General features: G+C 38.5%; 1 protein-coding gene across 1 annotated transcript; it reads right to left on the reverse strand.

The window, feature by feature from the left end:
• Positions 1–11,767: 11,767 nt before the first annotated feature.
• Positions 11,768–13,703, reverse strand: LOC146651014 (complement C1q-like protein 2). Its single transcript, XM_085384992.1, has 3 exons — positions 13,462–13,703; positions 13,241–13,375; positions 11,768–13,160 (listed from the first exon to the last, which is right to left on the reverse strand). Exons 1-3 carry the CDS (start codon positions 13,688–13,690, stop codon positions 12,874–12,876), a joined length of 651 nt encoding a protein of 216 aa, XP_085241118.1. The 5' UTR covers positions 13,691–13,703; the 3' UTR covers positions 11,768–12,873.
• Positions 13,704–22,591: the final 8,888 nt, after the last annotated feature.

Here is a 22,591-nt window from a genome sequence, read left to right on the forward strand (position 1 = left end):
TACATTCAGGTTAAGGTGGTCATATGATGTTGATGATATTGCTTTGATTGCATAATGAAAGATCACAAAAAATAATTTTCATTTATGTATTTAATTTAACAGGTTATTATTTCCTTAAACATGAAGTCAAAAAAATTAACAAATCAATTATTAATTAACAAAGTTATTTACTTGAGGGTGCTTCATTCTTTTGAGGTAATGATTTTCAATGCTTTCTTAGGTGTTGCAGTTGCAGTTACATTTTCTAATACAAGAAAAGGCAAAACAGACATTTTAAAATATATTTTATTATCAGTCACTTTAGGAATCTTCATGCACTTTAAAAATATTTTGAACAAAAGCTGAACGTCAATTTGAAAAGTAAGAGGGGTGATCTAACTTTTTTCAAAATTGCAAATTCAGACACATTCATTGGATTACTTTACTAGCGTTTAATACCAAACAGTTTAACTAAACCAGCTATTTTTGTCAGATGTTTATCTGATTCGAAACAAAAAAGCACACTTTTTAATGTGATGTTAACATGAACTGCTTGGAATAAATCTTTTTGTTGTTGTTGTTTAAAACAAACACCAAAAAACACTAAACAATGTAAATGAGCTTTAAAAAAGTATTTAGTTTTTCTTACACTAAAGCTGATTTATCTCCTAAAACATAAACATAATACTGATGGTATTCTACACAATAATCTCCATGACTGTAAGTAATTTCCAACTGATAGCTAGAAATTAGAAACATAATAAAAAGTGTATTAGAAACTCACATAGAGAAACTTCAGGTCCCATAGGATGTGCTCATGAGATCATCAACAGTGAACTGGGTCCCATAGCTGTAGTGAGAAAAAAAAAATATATATGTTCTTAAATCTCAGAAGCAGAAGCATAAGAAGCACGTCATTATTTTAGCTGTTTAGCTTCATTGACATGTATTCAAAGAGAACTGCATCATTAGTGGCTCCTGATTAAATCCTGCCAATAAGAAAGCGAAGCACGCACAACAAATTGTCTTGTGTAAACTCTGAGGATTATCTTTCATTTACAAAGGGAGGTTTCAACATATCATACAATGACAGTTTGTCTTTCAGTGGGTTAACTCCTAAGTTACACACCCGAATAAATAATAACCTCCACAGGGGAGTTTGCTTACAACCACCGCTCTGTCACTCATCTGCCTGTGTACATGCTGCTGGAGTAAATTTATGTTATTTTAGAAAACAAAACAGAAATAAAATAAAACAACAGAACTTTGGACCCTTTTGGACTAAATCCAAGAAAATATTAGTTTAAAGGTGTTTAAAAGTAGGGCACTGGTTTAACCAGCTGGGATGAGCAGGCAACCAAAGGCCATATGGCTGCACAAAGAAATACTTTTCTTTCTTATTCTCATTTAAAGTCTTTAGCTTTTAATAAATAATTATCTTACAACCAAAGTTTTCATCTGATGTAAAATGTATAGAAATGCATTATTGTAAGTTATAGTATTCTTTCCTTTGGGAAGGTATCTGTGCAGTCTGCAATTCTGTTGAAGAAAGATGTTGAATCTATTCAATTACTGGAGAAAAATAATAGATTTCTGTGCATTTGTTTTATACATGCATTAAATTAAAATCGGTTTTGTCAGTTAAGCATCTTGAGGCAGGGGGGGGGATGGTTCCCTATTTTTTTGGCAACCCTATTAGTTAGTATATGTAATTATAAATTAGTTTGTTTTATATTTTTGCTAAGTACTGTTTAGAATACCAGAATAGGAAGGATGGTGTAGGTTTAAGTTTATTATAAAGGCTTTATGGCTTTTCCCATAATACCATGGTGGGCCGGTCACTAGTCAAAATGCCCGGGCTGATTTTTTGTCCCATCCCTGATACTACATTCTTATTTAGTATACACCCACGACTCTCATAAGAATAAGTGGAATGGATGGATGAATGGATAATACAGTCCTACAATCTTCTTTATCAATATTATACAAATGGCCACTTTATTCATTCATTCATTCAGATATTTTGGTGGTGATTAGTATGGCATCTTAAGCATAGTGTATATGTTTGTGTCTATAATTAGCTTATTTTCCATTGATTCACAATATATAATTAATTAAGCTTGATCATGAGTGTATCAGAGAAGTCCCTTTCTGAGCTATGCCACTGATATAAAAGATATATTTTCAGCTTGGTCTCTCCGAGTCTTATTTTAACCATAATGTTTGTGACTTTCTCACCCACTGCTCCCAGATTTGTCGCTCCCAGAGAGAGGAAACATCACAGCACTGAGGCTGATCCTTAGCAATGAGATTTTGTCGCAATCAATTTTACTTTGATAATCGCCAAGGCAACAGCCTATTGTGAGAATGAGGACCACAAATGACTTCCTCTTTGCACTCAGAGATACAAAACAGGACTCACCAACTGTAAACATTAAAACCTGCCCATGTAATTGATCCCTGATATGGAAATAAAAAAATACTGCATGCAACTCCTCAAAGTGCAAACATTTCAAGTCCAGTACAATGAGGATCAAAAAGCAAACATAATCCAGGATGAAGCATTCATGAGTACATTAGTTTATTAAAAAAAAGAAAAGAAAAAAAACAGAATGAGAAATATTGCATTTCACTGTGGTTTTTATTATTTTATTTATTTTAATAGTCTATCACCCCTCCTTGAATCGCTACCTTATCGTGGTGGAGGGGTTTGTGTGTCACAGGGATCCCAGGGGCTATGTTGTCTGGGGGCTTTTGCCCCCTGGTAGGGTCTCCCATGGCAAATTGGCCCTGGGTGAGGGACCAGACAAAGAGCGATTCATAAGACCCTTATGAAAAGGACATCGAGGGAACAGTTTACCCTGCCCGGGATAGGGTTACCGGGGCCCCGCCCTGGAGCCAGGCCCGGGGAGGGTGCCCGAGGGCGAGCGTCTGGTGGCCGGGCCTTAGTCCATGGGGCCCGGCCGGGCACAGCCCGAAGAGGAGACATGGGCCCATCCTCCCGCAGGCCCACCACCCGCAGGAGGCGCCATAGGGGTCGGGTGCATTGTGTGCCGGGTGGCGGCCAGGAGCGGAGGCCCTGGCGGACTGACCCCCGGCTGCCAAGACTGGCAATAGGGACATGGAATGTCACCTCTCTGGTGGGGAAGGAGCCTGAGTTAGTGCGTGAGGTTGAGAGGTACCGACTAGATATAGTCAGGCTCACCTCTACACATGGCTTGGGCTCTGGAACCAGTCTCCTGGAGAGGGGCTGGACTCTGTCTCAGTCTGGAGTTGCCCCTGGTGAGAGGCGGCGGGCTGGGGTGGGTATCCTAATATCCCCTCGGCTTGCTGCCGGTACGTTGGGGTTTTTCCCGGTGGACGAGAGGGTTTGTTCCCTGCGCCTTAGGGTCGGGGAACGGGTCCTGACTGTCATCTGCGCTTATGCGCCGAGTGGCAGTTCAGAGTACCCAGCCTTCTTAGAGTCCCTGGGGGGGGGGTGCTGGAGGGTGCTCCACCTGGAGACTCTGTTGTCCTGCTGGGAGACTTCAATGCTCACGTGGGTAACGACAGCGAGACCTGGAGGGGCGTGATTGGGAGGAACGGCCTCCCTGATCTGAACCCGAGTGGTGCTCTGTTATTGGACTTCTGTGCTAATCACAGTTTGGCCATAACGAACACCCTGTTCGAACATAAGAGTGTCCATAAGTGCACGTGGCACCAGGATGCTCTAGGCCGTAGGTCGATGATCGATTTTGTAATCGTATCAGCAGACCTGCGATCATATGTTCTGGACACTCGGGTAAAGAGAGGGGCTGAGCTGTCAACTGATCACCACCTGGTGGTGAGTTGGATCAGGTGGCGGGGGAAGACGCTGGACAGACCTGGTGCACCTAAACGCGTAGTGAGGGTGTGCTGGGAAGCTCTCAATTTACCGGTCGATCTACGTCCCTACCCTCACCTATGGCCACGAGCTGTGGGTAGTGACCGAAAGAACGAGATCGCGGATACAAGCGGCAGAAATGAGCTTCCTCCGAAGGGTGGCTGGCCTCTCCCTTAGAGATAGGGTGAGAAGTTCGGCCATCCGGGAGGGGCTCAGAGTAGAGCAGCTGCTGCTCCACATCGAAAGGAGCCAGCTGAGGTGGTTCGGGCATCTGACAAGGATGCCCCCTGGGCGCCTCCTGGGTGAGGTGTTCCAGGCATGTCCCACCGGGAGGAGGCCCCGGGGCAGACCCAGGACACGCTGGAGAGATTATATCTCTCGGCTGGCCTGGGAACGCCTTGGTATTCCCCCGGATAAGCTGGAGGAGGTGGCTGGGGAGAGGGAGGTCTGGGCCTCTTTGCTTAGGCTGCTGCCCCCGCGACCCGGCCCCGGACAAAGCGGATGAAAATGGATGGATGGATGGATAGTCTATCAATGAGGTTCTGAATGATAAATGAATAAACCTCTCTTTAAAACTGTTGAGTCATTGTTCATACTTAAGTGAGGGCAAGTTATCACGCTTTTCAGTGAAACATCAGAACTTTGTAAAGAAAGTCTTTATTTCACCATTCCATGTTTATTCCAAATTAGGATAGGGCAGGTATAACAAGTTCAGTTACATCAGTGGTTCCCAAACTTTTATTGCTAGGCCCCCCTTTGTTTTACAAGAAAAATATTCGCGCCCCTCCGACCCCCCTGTCGTGTTTTTAATAAAACATCAGTAGTAGTGAGCAAGCTTCTTTATTTTAACGTGGCTCACATCCATGCATGTAAACATAACCCGCCGCTGCTTCATCGACAATGTATATATCACAATTTGGTTTAGACACCCCCCTAGTGGTGAAGCTGAACTAACCCACATAACTCCTATCAACACATCCCCTTTTCTTTAGATGTTAACTGCTGAACAACACTGTGGAAACATACCTAACATTGCATAGCTTGAATTACATCACAAACATTTGTGACAGTGTAAACTACTGAACACACAATAATGCAGAAAGTTATATATATATATATATATATATATATATATATATATATATATATATATATATATGCTTAAAGGTTTAGTCTATCAGGTGGCTTGATAGAGCGTGCTGATCACAGGTGTTGTTGGTTCAAGTGGTGTGTTGTTGTCATCACACTGTCCTTCCGATGATCCCATTGTCTTTTGAGTGTACAGTAAACTTCAGTTTTCACATTATATGATCTTGGGTTTACCTCCTCCAGTACAGTTGCTCTCTTTGTCCAGATGTTTGCATTATTTCACACCTCAAACATTTAAGCAAATACAAGTAAACTGCAATAAATTATAAAATAAACTACTAACTCTTGTATGCTAGGTCTGCACCTACATGGTTATTTTTGAAAACGCAGCTGTTTCGTCCACACGTAAACGGCGTTTCAAATCACCGAAAACTGAGATTTTTGCATTTACGTGTGGACAAGGAATACAGAGTTCGTCACGCAACGTTAAAGGTATGTGCCTTTTTTCACGTCATGCGGTGCACCACGTTATTGTTTACATGAGATGAATTGCAGAATGGCAGATAGTCAGATCTTCAGGTTTTACACGTTTACATATACAGATGCAGTTACTGTCCCTCCATTTTGAAAAAGCAGAGGCGTAAAGGTGTGATTATTTTAAATGTAGTTGTTTTTTTCCCCCTGTGTAATAATATTCAACATTGTTATCAATGCATTTTTCAAAAAATGCCTCTCAAGGGAACCATAGAACCGAGGGACAAATTGTGGCAGGATCAGCCTGATGTTATTCGTATCCCACTGTAACTTTACTGTATAAAGAGCTAACATCTCCAAAATGTGAGGAGTAGTTAGTCATTACAACAAGTGTTTGTGAACTAAAAATCAAGAATGTGGGATACTGTTTGTCTGTGATTTGAACAGCCCAGCGCTGCTCCCCACGAAGGGAAAACCAAATCTGCAGGGGAGACCTACCTCGGCACTTGTGCAGGTGAAACCAAAGGGAAGATATGCTTCACCATATTTTCTAGTCTTTGGCTTAGAATGAAGTTGGTTTGGAAACATATTCAGCGATGCTTCATCTCCTGCTTTGCGTTTGTGTGGGCGCCCAGTGCTAGCAGTGTCCCCCCCTCCAGGGGGTGGGCCCCACACTTTGGGAAGGTCTGAGTTACATGATCAAGAATGCAACATGTTGTACAGCTATGAATTCTCTTGTGGGTAAAGTGTGATAAACCATGCAGATGTGGTTTTACTGCACTAGAAAATTTCTCCTTTAATCGTGTGCATCTGATATTTCCGTTTATAACATGAGTGACTAAATTTCAAGTGGGGGAATCACTTAAATTGTGACAATTTCTTGTTAACCTAATGAATGCATTATTCCCACAAAACATCTTGTTTTATTCTGCAAAAGATGAAACACACACACTCACGACTTTTGAGTCAGCAAAACAGCAGCAGACCACTTCCTTTTTGGTGGCTCCTCCTCAGATACAAATGAAGCTCAAAGTGAAGTTCAAGTCTGCTTCTGTCTCAGTCTGATGATCATGATGTTGAAATTAAACCAAGCAGCACTGCTCTTCACTCAGCTATTAGTGGTGTGGCATGTCTTTGCAGGTACAGAGTATATTTATGTCTTTTTATCCAGATCAAATACAAATACATTTCTAATTTTTTTTTCCTTTAAACAATAGAGTTTGTTGAAAAAGGACACAGAAATATGATGGTGTTCACAGGAGATTCTGTGACAATGACTTGCAACATATCTGAGCCAAATGCAACGCAAATCTCATGGACCAACAACAGATCTGTTTTCCACTATTCCATTGTGCTGAATCGCACCTTTTCAAATTTCTCATTTTATAAACTGAAAATAAATCACGAGTTACCTACAGAGATAATTATTTTTAGTGCTCAATCTGAGGATAAAGGACTTTATACATGTAGCATAACTGGTGTAGATGGCCTACACAGCATTACGTGGAATTTAACTGTGTCTGAGAAGCCCAAAGGTGGGTAGAACAAAAACATCTCCCAATCACTTTTAGTAAATCTTCAATAACCAATGAAAATTACATCTATGCTGCTTTACAGAATCCATTTCAAAGTATTTTCTATCCATACTGTCAACTGCAATTGGATTTCTTCTATGCGGCATCATGTTGGCTGTTTTCCTCTGCAGGTGAGTAAAACCTTTTTAACTTCATAACGGTTAAAAGAATGTAGCTCTTCTTTGTGCTGCTGTACATTTATTGTCAGCTGGGGAGACCGATTTGATCATAAAACTGACATGCCATTTTCTATTGTGTCTCCTTGGATGATTATTCTTATGTTTACCATACCATTTAGCTTTATTTTGTTTATGTCCAGGTGTTCAAATATCGAAAGGGTGCATCAAATAAGAAAAAAAAAGAGGGAAATTAGCATTGATTTCTGTGGCTCATATCACAGTGAAGATTTAAATTTAATTGCATATATTAAATTGCAAGGTAATGCTAATAAAGAAAATATATGCTGCATTGCAGATTAATCCAGATTCATAAAGTCTAAATGAACTGATATCTTTCGATTCAGTTCAATAACAAAATCATTACATTAGTTTTCACAGGCCGAATGCTCACACCAGAGAATTCACTGAGCTCAGAAGGTTATTTTATTACTAAAATTAATCTTTTATTTCATAACCAGTTGAATTATTAGTTTCATTAGTTATTAGTTTACAAAATAATCAAAGGTTTGAGTAAACCTAAATGCTTTTTTTGACCATTAAAGAAAGAAAATGTAATTGCATAGTTTGGTTGGTATTTTTTTAAGTACTGCAAACTAGTTCTAAGTTTGACAGGTGTACCCAGCATGTTCATGGCTTTTTTTCTCTATAGGGTCGAAGGTGCAAAGAGGAAATGGCACTAGCATAAAAATAGTTAGATGCAGTTTTAATACACTGACTCTGAAGCCATTTTTATTTTGTGGTAACCTGCTTGTTTTCACTCTACAACCACAAAAGTACACCAATGTGGTATTTTAAGGCTTAACACTTTCATACTTAAACCTAACTACTTTTGGCCATCATATTTTAAAATACCAAAAAACAAAACAAAAAAATGCAACAAAAAAACTCTTGGAGTAATTTTGGTAAGTTGGTCATTCCTGGGAAACTTCACCACTGTTCCAAGTGTTCTCCATTTGCATGTAATGGCTCTCACAGTGGTTCACTGAAGTCCAAAGCCTTAGAAATGACTTTGTAACTGTTCCAGACTGAGAGACATCAGTTGTTTTGTTTTGTTTTTTGACAGACCAGTGTTAACCAGTGATGCTAGTATTGGTCATCGTGCAAATGTACTGTTTATAAGGGGAAACCTGCAGTCAGTTCAGACTGAAGAAGTCATTTGGATGAGTGATGAAATGTTTGTCCCAATGAAAACACTAGATCCAGAAGAACAGGATCAACTTTCTGGGATTTCCTTACCTAGATAATTGAGCATGCATCAAGACCTTTCAGAATATCACAAAATTAAACCCTATTACTGCAGTAACCAAAATACAAAACAAACTAGAAGAACTGACAAACAGTAATCATACTGTATTTGCAACTATTTAAATCCACTGTCATTATAGACACGCATTTTTTTTTTTCACATTTTCATGTTGGTGCGTGTAATTAAAACCATGGTTTCATACATTACATCTATAATTCATTCCTCTACTTAAATATCAAAATACAATTATAAATAATTATCCTTATCACTATTAGCAACTTTTCAAAGAGACTGGTGTCTTGTGTTTCTTATACACTGTAATAAGTACAGTGCCTTTACTAACCAGCTCTCATAGAATAAAGTACTGAAGCACCTGCTGGACAGCAATAATATGGTCACTGCTTTTTCTCAACAGAAAATTTATGATGAGGACACTGAATCAGGATCCAGTCGAGGATCAATTTCCTCCTCAGTCAGAAGAGGTCATAAGATCTTTATTACAGTATCTTTAGCATTCTTACATCTCTGCCTTAATTCCTATCTTAAAATCTCCCCTAATATTTATTTGTATTTTTTGTCTTTGTATGTGGGTCTCTCTTAACCACAGGGTACCACTGCTCATTTGAAAAATAACACATGGAGGAGTCAATATACAGAGTTGCAGAATTCAATCTATGGTCACTTCTAAGCTGACGAGACATCCAGATACACAGTTACACCGAGACTTGGACATTTTTCTGTTTCAAAGCAGGAACTGCAAGGGAACACAATCAGAGGGAGGACATCGCTACTGTAGCCTCTTCAGCTCAAGGGCACATCTCTGGCTTCGAGCATGGCAGTTTCAATCATTCACATCCCTGTTTTTAGAAGAAGCAGGCAATGAGAAGAAAGTTTGCATTATCCCATACGGAAAAGAAATAGTAAAAACTTATATGTGATTACTCATGAAAGTGGCCACTTTCATGAGTAATCACATATAAGGCTTACATGATTTACTCATGAAAGTGGCCACTTTCTCATTACTTTCATACATTGTTTTAGTAAGTATCCAAAACATACAAGTTTCATTATATAATTTTTCAAGGGATCTTATATCTGTTTTCACACTTATATGCTTTTCATACAAGTTTCACACAAGACAGATACAAACTTTATAAGATTTATATATATCTTTTCCATATGGGATGGGAAGAGGGACAAACATGTTGTTTCAGGGTCAGGATGAAATGCAACGCCCAGTATTAGATAAAATACAGAGTCTCTGAAACTGTAAATCAGACTTAGTGGAGTGGAGCCAAAGTATAGAACTATTACGGGCGACCGTGGCTCAGGGAGTTGGGAATCTGTAACCGGAAGGTCGCCGGTTCGATCCCTGGGCTCTCTGTCCTGGTCGTTGTGTCCCTGGGCAAGACACTTTACCCTACTTGCCTACTGGTGTTGGCCAGAGGGGCCGATGGCGCGATATGGCAGCCTCGCTTCTGTCAGTACACAGCTACAACTGTAGCTTGCCTCCACCAGTGTATGAATGTGAGAGTGAATGAATAGTGGTATTGTAAAGCGCTTTGGGTGCCTTGAAAAGCGCTATATAAATCCAATCCATTATATGGAGCAGGAAATTAGCAATAGTAGGTGCCTTTACCACTTGCTTGAATTTGACTGAATGTTTTTTTTGTTTATTTTGTTTTTTGTTTGGCTGCACTATGACGTCAAACAAAGTTATTGCCATTTCAAGAAAGTATTCTTAAATCAATGGTTTACCTGGAGCTTTGTCCACTAAGGTTTTGTGAGGGAATATCACAGAATGGATAATTCCGATTAGGTTAGCTTTTAAATGTGTATAAAATCAGATGGTTATAATTTCTTGATTAATGCTACAGTCCTCCAAGACTTCATTACATCCCATCAGGGTATTCATGTTATCTAGTCAGCTTTTATTTAGATCATGTTATTGAAGTACGGATTGCTTGGAATTGTTTTAAAATGTCTTGTAATTTAAAGTGAGACCTAAACTCATTAACACAAACCACTGACCCATCTGGCCATATGACATTCATTTTGTCACAAGACCCTGTTAGTACCATATATAGTATACTGCAGTATAAACAACAGTGAAGATATGCCACATCTTGTGGCCCTATCCCAGTTGTTCTAAAATACGTTGCTACCATCAAATTCAAAATGAGTTTTTTTAAACTGTTTTTTTAAATGAAAAAGTAAAATATTCATTTAAACACTCCTGCATTTTTAATTTTCTACTGTCAATAAAATCTGAGTTTATGAGATGTGGAAATTTTTGCATCCTGTTTTTATTTACAATTTAAATAGCATCCCATCAGAACTTAGTTTGTAGAACAAAGTTTAGTGTCATTCATAAAACATGTGAAATAAAGCGCTGGTCACAGTTTTACTTTTGCAGAAAAAGCCAGACCAGGTGCCTGAACAAGGACCTTTACAAAAACAGCTTGGAGGAAAGGTTAGAATAACGTTGTATTTTCATTTCTCACAGTGTTTTCAGTCATGCATTCACCTTTTTCATAGCTTCCATAGTTTTTTCTGTAATTCTTGCAATGAAAAAACAGTGTTACTAATTTCTCTTAAACCTAACTGGACCATTGTGTGTGACCATAACATTATGTGTAAAAGTTATGTTATTATTATTATTATTAATTATTATTATTGCTTTCTGTTTCTTTTTCTAAGGACTTGGGACATGTACCAAAAGTTCTTGTATGATTGTAGTTTACTACTACTACTGATAATAATATGACAATATATTTTCTGCACTGGCATCAGATTCCTTGTCCTGATCAGGAGGAGTTTCACCTACATGGCCGCTATAACAGTTTTTGCCTAACTCGGGTTCCATTCACATTATATTGTGCATCTTCCAGTGACGAGTCCAGAGGAGAGCTGCCTCCATCCTCAAAGACCCCACACACACCCGACTGATCACACTGCTGCCCTCAGGACGAAGGTTTAGAAGTGTGAAATCCAGAACATCTCGACTCAACAACTCCTTCTTCCCCACTGCTATCAGACTCTTGAACAGCTGACCTATTTTAACAGTAACAATGATTTTTGCACATCAGGTCATCTCACTCACTTCTGTTGTGTTTTGTACGTGTTTTGGATTTTTTTACGTGTTTCTGAGTTTTTACGTGCGTCTGAGTTTTTAGTGTTTTGGAGTTTGTACATGCTTCGGGGTTTGTACGTGCTTTGGAGTTTTTACGTGTTTTGAAGTTTGTATGTGCTTTGTCTCTAGGGGCCACTTGTAAATATACTTTTATTTATTCACTCCACATAAAATGTAACCATTAAAATATAAACACTTAAGCTAGACAGATAGTGGACAAAACCATTCAGACAAAATTAGTTTATTTCATAATAACCATTCAGACATTTTACAATGCAAATCACCAAAACTGTGTCTAGTTCTTAATTCATCCATTTCAATCTTATCTAATAAATAGGTACAATCTAAAAGAAAATTAAATACCAAAAACAAAATATTCTCGCACACAATCTTCCTCATAAATCCCAAACCAGATGTTGAGGTTATTTCTCAGACTGGTAGAACCAAAACTTATATTAAATCTTGTCTTTTGCACAACCTTTACACCAAACACCAGGAACATTAAAGAAATAATTTTAAAACATTGGCATATCCTTCAAAGTGATCCAAACTTACCAGGGATTTTTAAAGAACCACTAATGATTAGAGAGGTAAAATCATTAGAGATATGCTTGACAAAGCTTTCCAGGACCCTAAAACTCCAGAAATAACCTTGATAAATCATAACCTACAAGATAATCTCAAATGTGGGTCTTGCATAAACTGTCAATACACAAAAAATCTAAAATGATTTAAACACCCTATTAGTGGCAAGCTCATTGACATAAAGGGTTTTATGACTTGCAAAACTAAAAATGTAATCTAGATGACACAGTGCCCATGCAAAAGAAACATATAAGAGAAACATCCTGGCCTCTAAAAGAATGAATTAATGAACCCAGAAGTTTGATTAATAGAAATGATTTAACCAGTCCTGTTGCAAGACATTTTAATTAAATAATTCACCTTTATTTTTTTATCGGCATTAAAGCCATTAAACCTAGTCAAAGAAGTGGCAATATTAATTTTATCAGAAAAAAAGAAGCATTCTGATATTTTGTTTGAATAGTTTACAGCCTACAGGTATGGATGAGGATTTATCTATTAATGAGTTTCTGTGAACTTTGATGGCTCTGATAACTTATCCAGGAGCTCATAAAAGATCCTTAAGAAACCACTGGTTTCTGAACTCTCCACTACTCAATAAACAAAATAAGGAATAATAATAATAATAATAATAATAATAATAATAATAAAACAATGAAAACTTTGAACTCCTTTGGAAAAAATTTGGAAAAATGCATATATTTATCTTACCTCATAAGAAGTCATGCAAGCATATAACCATGTTGTTTACATTACAGTGTAAACAGAAGAAAACCACTAAAAGTATTATAGTTCATGCTGTCGTCATAGACAATCCTGTTCGCCTGGAGCTCCACATACACATTGTCTCCCACTTCGAGAGGGATGACCACAGCATTGCTACCCATGTCATTGGCATCACTTCCACTGGTATCCCAGACGGATGTCAGTCTTTTACCATTCTTCATGAGGCTTACAACGGAGTTGGGAACAGAGTTGAGGTTGTTAAACATTGAGAATCGAAAGAAGTACATTCCTTTGGTCATGGCTGTGAAAATCCCTGTCAAAAAATTAAAGCTGGTGAGATTTCACAGGTTTTCATGACTCCATGCAACACTTTCTCTGTTACAGAGATAATACCTGTTGAAGGATTGTAGCCACTGCCTGTGTTGGAGAAAATGTTCTTGTACCGCAGTGGAGTAGGACTGTCAAAAGGGCCAGTATTTCCAAAGCCAGAATCAAGGAGGGCTACAGAAAAGGCTACCTGAGGAATGCCTGAAAGCAACAAATTTAATAAGAATTTCCAGAACAAAATTACATTTCAATCTTACAATTAATCAAACCAGGTTGACTCATGTTACCTCCAATACGTTTCTGCAGATCCATGACTTCTTTTTCAGTTTTTTGAAGCTTGATCTCTAGAAGCGTTATTTTATCCGCAATGTTTGTGACTTTCTCTCCCACAGCTCCCAGGTCTTGAGTTATACGAGTGAAAGAGCAGACATCACAAATTTTGTCACAATCACTTTTAATCTGAGAATCACAAAGACAGCTGCCGATTGCCAGAATGAGGACTGCAAATGACTTCATCTTTGCACTTTTGTGCTCTGCTTCTCTGTTCAGAAGTCCTTGACTTTTATCTCTTCAGAGATGCAAAACAGGATGTGGCCAACTGTAAACATTAAAACAAGTTTTACTGGTCAGGTCATTAAATACATCAAATATTAGCTTTAACATCCTGGCCAATGTCAAAACACAAACTCCTCACAGTGCAATCTTTCCATCCAATGTTCAGCACACTGAAACATAGAGGCAAGGGAAAGAGCTGTAGGACACAGATTAGTGAGTGACAAAGCCATAATCCAGGACAAAACAACATTAGTACAAAGAAACAAATAAATATAAAAATAAGTTATGAAGTTATGAATGATCAGTGTTGGGACTAACGCGTTATTAAGTAACGCGTTACAGTAACTACGTTATTATTGTGGTAACAAGCACGGTAACTAGTTATTATTCCAAAATCAGGAATGCGTTAGTCGTTACTGGGATTTAGATAGGGTCGTTACTCGTTACTTCGTGTGGTGGCTATCGCGGAGCTTCCACAGATTCAGTAACATTAGCAAGTGGTGGAGGCCAGCAGGTGGAGGATGGAAAGGGGACGCAGAAGGAAAAGAGACCCGAGGCGGCCGCCGGTCCAAGTGTGAACTGAACTTCAGGTAAGAAGTTATGACCTGCAGTCTCTCTGGGTCAGATATGAACCAAGTTTAGGTGGAGTTTATTTTCGCTATTCTGACTTTTTCCACTGGTGTCAAGCCAGCCTCCAATTCGAGACTTGCAGTCAAGCCAGCCTCCAGTTTGTTTTACGTTCCCTGTGTATTCAAAGTATTACGGGAATGGATGTGGAAACCGGATTTCAAAATAAAAGCCAATTTCGAGTGAATTAACAGATATGTTAAGAACATAATAATGTATAATTTAGGCTTTTATTTTCTTTTTTTTTACAAACTCTAATGTTAGATCTATATGACACAGCCTTGTACCCTAATTGTGCCCTGTCACTATCAAGGCCATCTTATTTTGGATTTCAAAGTAAAAGCCCTGTGAATCTTCATTTTTGAACTACTCTTTCAATGACTTAATAATGCTCTTAAAAGCAAAAGTCGTATTTCCAAATACTATTTGAACTTTATATCAACACTTTCCAACCACAGTCTTTTTCACAGTGATACCATATCAATATCAAGTCAGTCTGATTTTGCCTTTCATAGTAATGGCCCTTTGAAATTGCCGATATTTGACTTAATCTTCTAACGATTCAAAATGCTCTAAAATGAAAAATTCTTGTTTCCACAGGGTAAGTCCACTTTAGATCAACAGTATACAGCCCCACAGTGATACCATATCAATATCAAGTCATTCTGATTTTGCTCTCAAAAATAAAAGCCTTTTCAAATTGTCCATAATTGACCTAACTTTCAGTGATTTCAAAATGCTCTAAAATGGAAATTTCCTGTTTCCACAGGGTAATTCCACTCCAGATCAACAGTATACAGCCCCACAGTGATACCATATTAATATCAAGTCATTCTGATTATGCCTTCCAAAATAAAAGACTTTTTAAATTGTCCACAATGGACCTACCTTTCAGTGATTTCAAAATGCTCTAAAAATGAAAATTGCTGTTTCCACAGGGTAATTCCACTCCAGATCAACAGTATACAGCCCCACAGTGATACCATATCAATATCAAGTCATTCTGATTTTGCCTTCCAAAGTAAAAGCCTTTTCAAATTGTCCACAATTGACCTACCTTTCAGTGATTTCAAAATGCTCTAAAATGGCAAATTCCTGTTTCCACAGGGTAATTCCACTCCAGATCAACAGTATACAGCCCCACAGTGATAACATATCAATATCAAGTCATTCTGATTTTGCCTTCCAAAGTAAAAGCCTTTTCAAATTGTCCACAATTGACCTACCTTTCAGTGATTTCAAAGTGCTCTAAAATGGAAAATTCCTGTTTCCACAGGGTAATTCCACCTTAGATCAACAGTATACAACCCCATAGTGATACCATATCAATATCAAGTCATTCTGATTATGCCTTCCAAAATAAAAGACTTTTCAAATTGCCAAGATACGACCTACTCTTTTAAAGATTTCAAAATGCTCTAAAAATGAAAATTGCTGTTTCCACAGGATAATTTCACTTTAGGTCAACAGTATACAACCTCACGGTGTTACCATATCAATATCAAGTCATTCTGATTTTGCTTTCAAACATAAAAGCATTTTCAAATTGCCCATATACGACCTACTCTTTTAACGAATTCAAAATGCCACACCAGGTTGGTCTGATTTCTCATTTGTAAATGGTCTGTATTTGTATAGCGCTTTACTTGGTCCTAAGGACCCCAAAGCGCTTTACATATCCAGTCATCCACCCATTCACACACACATTCACACACTGGTGATGGCAAGCTACATTGTAGCCACAGCCACCCTGGGGCGCACTGACAGAGGCGAGGCTGCCGGACACTGGCGCCACCGGGCCCTCTGACCACCACCAGTAGGCAACGGGTGAAGTGTCTTGCCCAAGGACACAACGACCGAGACTGTCCAAGCTGGGGCTCGAACCGGCAACCTTCCAATTACAAGGCGAACTCCCAACTCTTGAGCCACAATCGCCCCAGCATTTGGCGTTTTTTTGCTGGTTTGTCGGTAGCAGCTCCTGAAACGCAAGACTGCCACGCATCTGTTCGACCAACGCCAGTTGATCTAAACGCCAGTAGATCTGGAACACCGGCCGTGAGAAAGTGTTTTTTTTCCCGAAAGGTCAAGGCCCGCCGCTCGCACGCTCTGTCTGCGCATGCGCATCCCAACGACTGACCCCCTCCGTCCGCTCCCGGGAGGTTATAGTATGACGTGTTCTGACGTCACTCTCTCTCTCCCTGTCATTTATTTGGCTCGAAACACATATTAACAAATTGCTCAGTGATGAACAACTACTCAGATCATTTACCTAAGCAGTGCGCTTTGTCAAAACGAAGTGTGTGTTCATTACACTGACATTCTGTTCTGCAATTGTTATTTACTTGTATTTTATAATTTGACTTTACATACTGCTGGGTGGGTTGTAAAGTTTACAATAACTAGTATTATCATTAACTCTATCACAGAACTCTAGCAATACTATCCGGTTGTTCAGTCTGACGTCACTAGCCGTGTCTGGGTCTAAACTCCGCTGCAGGTCCATATATCAAACGATCATTATGGCATTACTGAGAGTTGAAAAACTGTCTAAAGTCTTTCATCTTTAATAAAATGATCAGCGTTCTGCTCTACCAGGTGTAACAATTGAGTTTAACATCCAGGCATCCATGAAAACGGAATTTATGACATTTAACGGAGTTAGAAGTTAGCAGGGAGTTAGCTCGCTAGCTTCTATCTAAATACAATATAGCATGTCCTGACTGCGGGGTTTTGGAAACAAATTAAAACGTACAGCTCTGTTATCACTTCCAACATAAATGAAGACAGAAAACTAAACAGCAGTGACGCTTGTAGGGTTACTGAAGTTGGGCTAGCTGGTATATAATGATGTGCTACGTGACTGCTAGCGACACAGCTATGTTAGCATAATATAAACAAGCTAACTTTTTTTCCACTCGATAAAAGTTAACGTGAGTGTTCTCGGTGGTCAGAAACAAATGTAATCGCATGGCAGGATGCTGTAAAAGGACCAAACTTCAGCCAGGAGAACAACTGAGATAATCCATCCACAATACGAGGTTAGTCATTCATATACTGTTGCATGGGCTGGGCTGTAGTTACATCCTAAGGTTTTAAAAACTGAGCTTAAATAAATGATTAGTGGTAATAAAAGACGAGGGAGGTCAACAGGGATCACTGACTGTTTTAGGAGCTTTTTGAGATCAAATAGAAGAAAATACATAGCATTAAACATGTTAACAACACAAAAGCCATATTAAACGCAGACTACTTTAGACCCGGAAGTAGGATTCGTCGCGTCATCACTGAACAACCGGATTGGAAGCACTGGGAATAAGGTGAAGAATCATACTGCTTACTCAGGCAATCCATCAAAGAAAGATTTAGACAATATGTACAAAAATTAAGCACAAGACAGAAAAACAGCTACCAAAATAAGACAAGGAGGAAGACACAACTGAAATGGAAATATGGTCACCTACCAATCAAAGTACAGAAAGCTCATATGAGGTTATAAATATATAAGACTGAAGGACTTTTCGTGGGTAAAGACAAAGTTCCTCTAACATCTCCTCCCATGTCATACTGGACACAACTCAAGATGCTGTTCTCTTTGTTCTCTTTGAACTTTAAATTAAACTTGCGCTTCATCTTAATTAGTCAATCATGTGCTTAATTATTATGTGCTACTGAGAGCCACAGGTATGATCAAATTTCTTTTATAACAAGAAAAACAACAACAACAACAAAACATGTTGTTGTTTAACTCTACCTCAAAAGACAACACAGGTGTAACAGATGAAATGGTCATAGCTCAATATATATAGAAAATACTTTTATGAAGAGGTTTCTGTATAAAATTAGTAGTAAATTAATTTAAATTTCTATCTTGACCTTCACTGGAAGTGATTGATCCGGCTTATTGCCACTACCTACTTTTGAGATATTCAGACACTGTTAAATTGCACACACCGTTGTGTAGACCACTTTTATCAGTTGTGCTGAGTGCTAAAAATAATTGTAGGTAACTCGTGATTTATTTTTTCATGGAAAAAAAATCAGCTGATCAACATCAAATATCAGCTTGGTAAGTAAACCCAGGTTTACCTTAACTAGGTACTCACATGAAAGTGGTGGCAATGGCAACATCTGATTCACAGTCACATTGATCGGTGCACCAGAAGCTGAGTGGAGGATTTTAAATATGAACAGTAAACTAGAATACTACAAAGTTATGAACATTTCACACACATGATTCAGGATGCAAGTAAAATTTCTGCTGCAGATAAATCAGAGATGTGAGAGAAAAAACTCCGTACTGTAGTTTAGTGTCAAAAATGCTGGAGCTGCTGTGCTCACAGACAGCTGCATGCTTGAGCTAAAGAGGCTATAATAGCTCTCTTTCATTTCCTCTGATGTGTTCTCATGCAGTTCCTGCATGTCCATGTCTCTGTGTAACTGCATGGTTCATCAGCTTAGAAGTGATCATAGATTGAATTCAGGTTCTCCATATACTGACTCCTCCGCTTGTTATTTTTCCAATGAGCAGTGCGACCCTGTGGTTGATGGAGCTCCAACTATAAAGCTAGAAAGTGCAAAAACAAAACATGAGAGAAATTAGACCAGAGACATGTGAGAGTGTTACAGAGAGTTTTAGAGATGACAGAGATCTTCTGCCCTCCTCTGACTCAGAAGGCATCTCACTGCAGACTGGACCTTGAGTCCGTTTCTTCATCATAATTTTTCTTCAGAGAAAATGCAGTGACCAGTAATAAAACCCCTCATCTTAGTACTGTGGAGGTGTTTTAGGGACATTATAAGATCAGTGTAGGTTCATAAAGAGATTTTAAATCGTACAGTGACCACATGAAATGCAAAACATTTTGAGAATTTGTGGTGTTTTAGCACAACAGTAAGATCTTTGCATATGGTGTGTTTGCTGTAACTCGTTAACATGCCAATGCTGTTTGAAACTATTATGCAAACATGATAACTGTTTTTTCTACTGCATGAAGAAACATACCTCATCAAAAGCACAAAGGGCTGGTTCAGCCCTTGTAGGTTAGCATTAGTTTGCAGTACTGACAGAAGTAGTGAACAAATTGTATGATTTCTTTTATTTTGTTACCTGAAAAAAAAACCACACATTTTATTTGTTAACATTATCTTGCAATTTGAATTTTATTTTTTTAAATCGTGTATTAAAGACATCATAGACACAATTTTTTTCAGTATCCAATATCCAGGTCTGTGAGCAGCATGGTATGAGCTCCTCAAACTAAGTTGCATTTAACTATTCTTTTTTATCTGATGCAATTTTAAGATGTTTCAAAACCTAGACATATATTTCCTTATGTACATAAAATAATTGTAGTTTAGAGTAAAGCAACACTTTATATGCAGGCAGACACAATAGAAAATGATCACTGATAAAAAATACTGACAAAAGTTCAACAGCAGGATAGAAAAAAAGCACATTGATGCGTTTATTAGAAAGTTAAAAGGTTTTACTCCCCTGCAGAGGAAGAAAACTAGCATGATCCCACATAGAAGGAATCCAATTGCAGATGGGAGTATATATAAAAAATACTTTGATGAAATGGATTCTGCATAAACAAGCAGCCAATTAATTTTAATTGCTTATTGTTTACTGGAAGTCATTATAACTGTTTTTTTTATTCTACCCAAGTTTGAGGTTCTCACACAGTCAAATTCTATGTAATGCTGTGTAGTCCATCTAGGCCACTTATGATACATGTATAAAGTCCTTCATCCTCAGGTTGAGCACTAAAAATAATTATCTCACTGGGTAACTCGTGATTTATTTTCAGTTTGTAAAATGAAAAATTTGAAGAGGTGTGATTCAGCACAACGGAATATTGGAAAGCAGATCTGCCGTTGCTCCAGGAGATTTGTTTTGCATTTATGTTGGATATGTTGCAAGTCAACGTCACTGAGCCTCCTCTGAACACCAAGATAGACCTGTGGTCTTCTTCAGGCTTCTCTAAAGTTTAAATGGAAAAAATAAATTAAAAACAAGGTATCTATTTAATCTGGATAAAAAGATGATTCACAAACACAAGTGTGCTCTGTACCTGCAAAGACATGGCACATCACTAAAAGCTGAATGAAGAGCAGTGCTGCTTTGTGTGTTGTTCATCTTATGTGGAATGAAACATGAACTTAGGTTGCATACAGTGTTTCAATGTAACAACAAATTGTAATAAATGAAGTAAATAAAGGGCTGTTCTTCATGTTATAAATGAAAATAAAATAACATGCCTTAAAACTGTGGTGGCATAGATTAACACCCTTTACCCACTTCACAGTTGTGACCATGTTGCATACTTAATCAGTATAGTGTCTATAAAAACTTTTGTAGACAATTGTTTTGTTTTATTTTTTATTTTGCTCACACCTAAAGACTAAATGTGACACAGTGCATGCAACAAAATTGCAATTTTACCCTGTCATTAGTGAGTAACAAAAACAACAACAACGCTGTCATGAAATAATGCTTCATCTAAAAAAATAAATAAATCTGCTGTTAAAAATGCTCATCAGAACTCTACTTTTCCTTTTAGAGGCATGTATGAATATTCATTTACAATTGGCTGTTACATTTAAAGATAGGTTAGATCAGTAACGGAAGTCCCTTCAACAAGTGGAACTTACAAAGAGTTTCTCTCGGCAATGCAAATGCGTTTGGCGCAGCAGGGCATTCAGATCAGATGAACTAAGTGAACAGCACTACCTGTATTTCTTGTGTGGGTCACCAAGAACAATCTCTCCAACAGGAGATTGAGAGACCAGTGACGGACTGCTAGATCGGCTGTGAAACTGACATGCAGTTGTTCGCACTAAAGGAATACTACCATCATTTCATTGCTACCATATTGCGCCAGCTGTGGTCTCAAGGCTCACCCTGATAACAGACGGTGTTTAGACTGTTCCTTCCTATTATAAGTCCAAGTCCACCTGGGTCGGCTGGAAGACTGTTTACTTAGCCTGGCTGGGCGAAGGATACTCTAACTCAGGACACACACACACGCATACACATACACATACACTGATACACACTCATCCCCCTCCCTTTCCAAACGCCTTCGATGCGTGTCCCCTCCCGGGCCAGATGGCAGGTCGACTGGATTGGCGCAGACATGCTGCAGGACCGGATGCGCTGTCTACACCGGCTCTCTCTTACACTTTACCCACCTGTTGCTTATGTTGTGTTTCTGTGGTGTATTGACTGTCATGTGCTTTTTGTGCTTGGGTGTTTTTTTTCTGTTCTCAAACTGTTCTCCCATTAGGAGCTCATTCTCAGTGGAGTTTTTTTTTCTCCTCCTCTCACCTCATGTTGTGTATTTTCATTGTTTTTTCCCTATCAGCCTACCTCTCTGACATGTCTCCCCAATGTGATGTTTTTGTAAAGTATGTTTGGTCAGATGGTTCCTTTGTAAGTGCACATGCCCCATTTACTGGGCTGCCTGCTGTAACCCACAATTTCCTTCGGGATTAATAAAGTATTTCTGATTCTGATTCTGATGAACAAGGATTTGGCCTATTGTGTTTAAAAATACCCAATATTATTTCAGTGCTTTTGTTGGAGTGCCACCTTTTGGTACATTTGAGAATTGTTGAGAATTTATTCTTACACAGCAAGTAGAATGGTTGAAGCCAGTTCTATTCACCTTTATTCCTTCCATTTTTTTAAAAAAATGTTGTTTATTTTCACAGAAATCGCACCACATCTAACCTTCATTTACCATCACCCTGTGTATAAAATAAGTCACATCTTCTGCAGTTCAGTCTCTGGATGTAAAATTCTCTTTCGACTGGGGATAATCTTTGGAGTACAATCCACTTTTAAACAGACACCATTCTGTAGTTTTATTAGGGTCTGATCAGAGCATGGAGTTGAAAGTGGTTCTGTTAAATTGATTAATAAAGACCATTTAAAACAAACAACAACTTCATATCTTGTAATGGTCAAAAATAACAAGCACATGATTCTGTGAGTCACATGCTGCACTTTTCACTTCATATACCACGTCAATGGTGTTGCTCTCAATTGCAGTTATACCAAAGTCCAGGTAAATTGCATGACGGCTGGTTTAAATGTAATATTTGAGGCCTTTGTTTTCCATTACTTGCATGGTTTACATATTGGAGCAATGCTTTGTACCTTTGTCCACTGACCTCACTGGTCATTTTCAGGGGTTTACACGAATATGTATTTCGTTTACAGACCTAACA

The sequence above is a fragment of the Rhamphochromis longiceps genome, linkage group LG16 (genome assembly GCF_057381845.1).
Source record: "Rhamphochromis longiceps isolate RC_006_pf linkage group LG16, R_longiceps_female_GT1.1, whole genome shotgun sequence".
NCBI lineage: Eukaryota > Metazoa > Chordata > Actinopteri > Cichliformes > Cichlidae > Rhamphochromis > Rhamphochromis longiceps.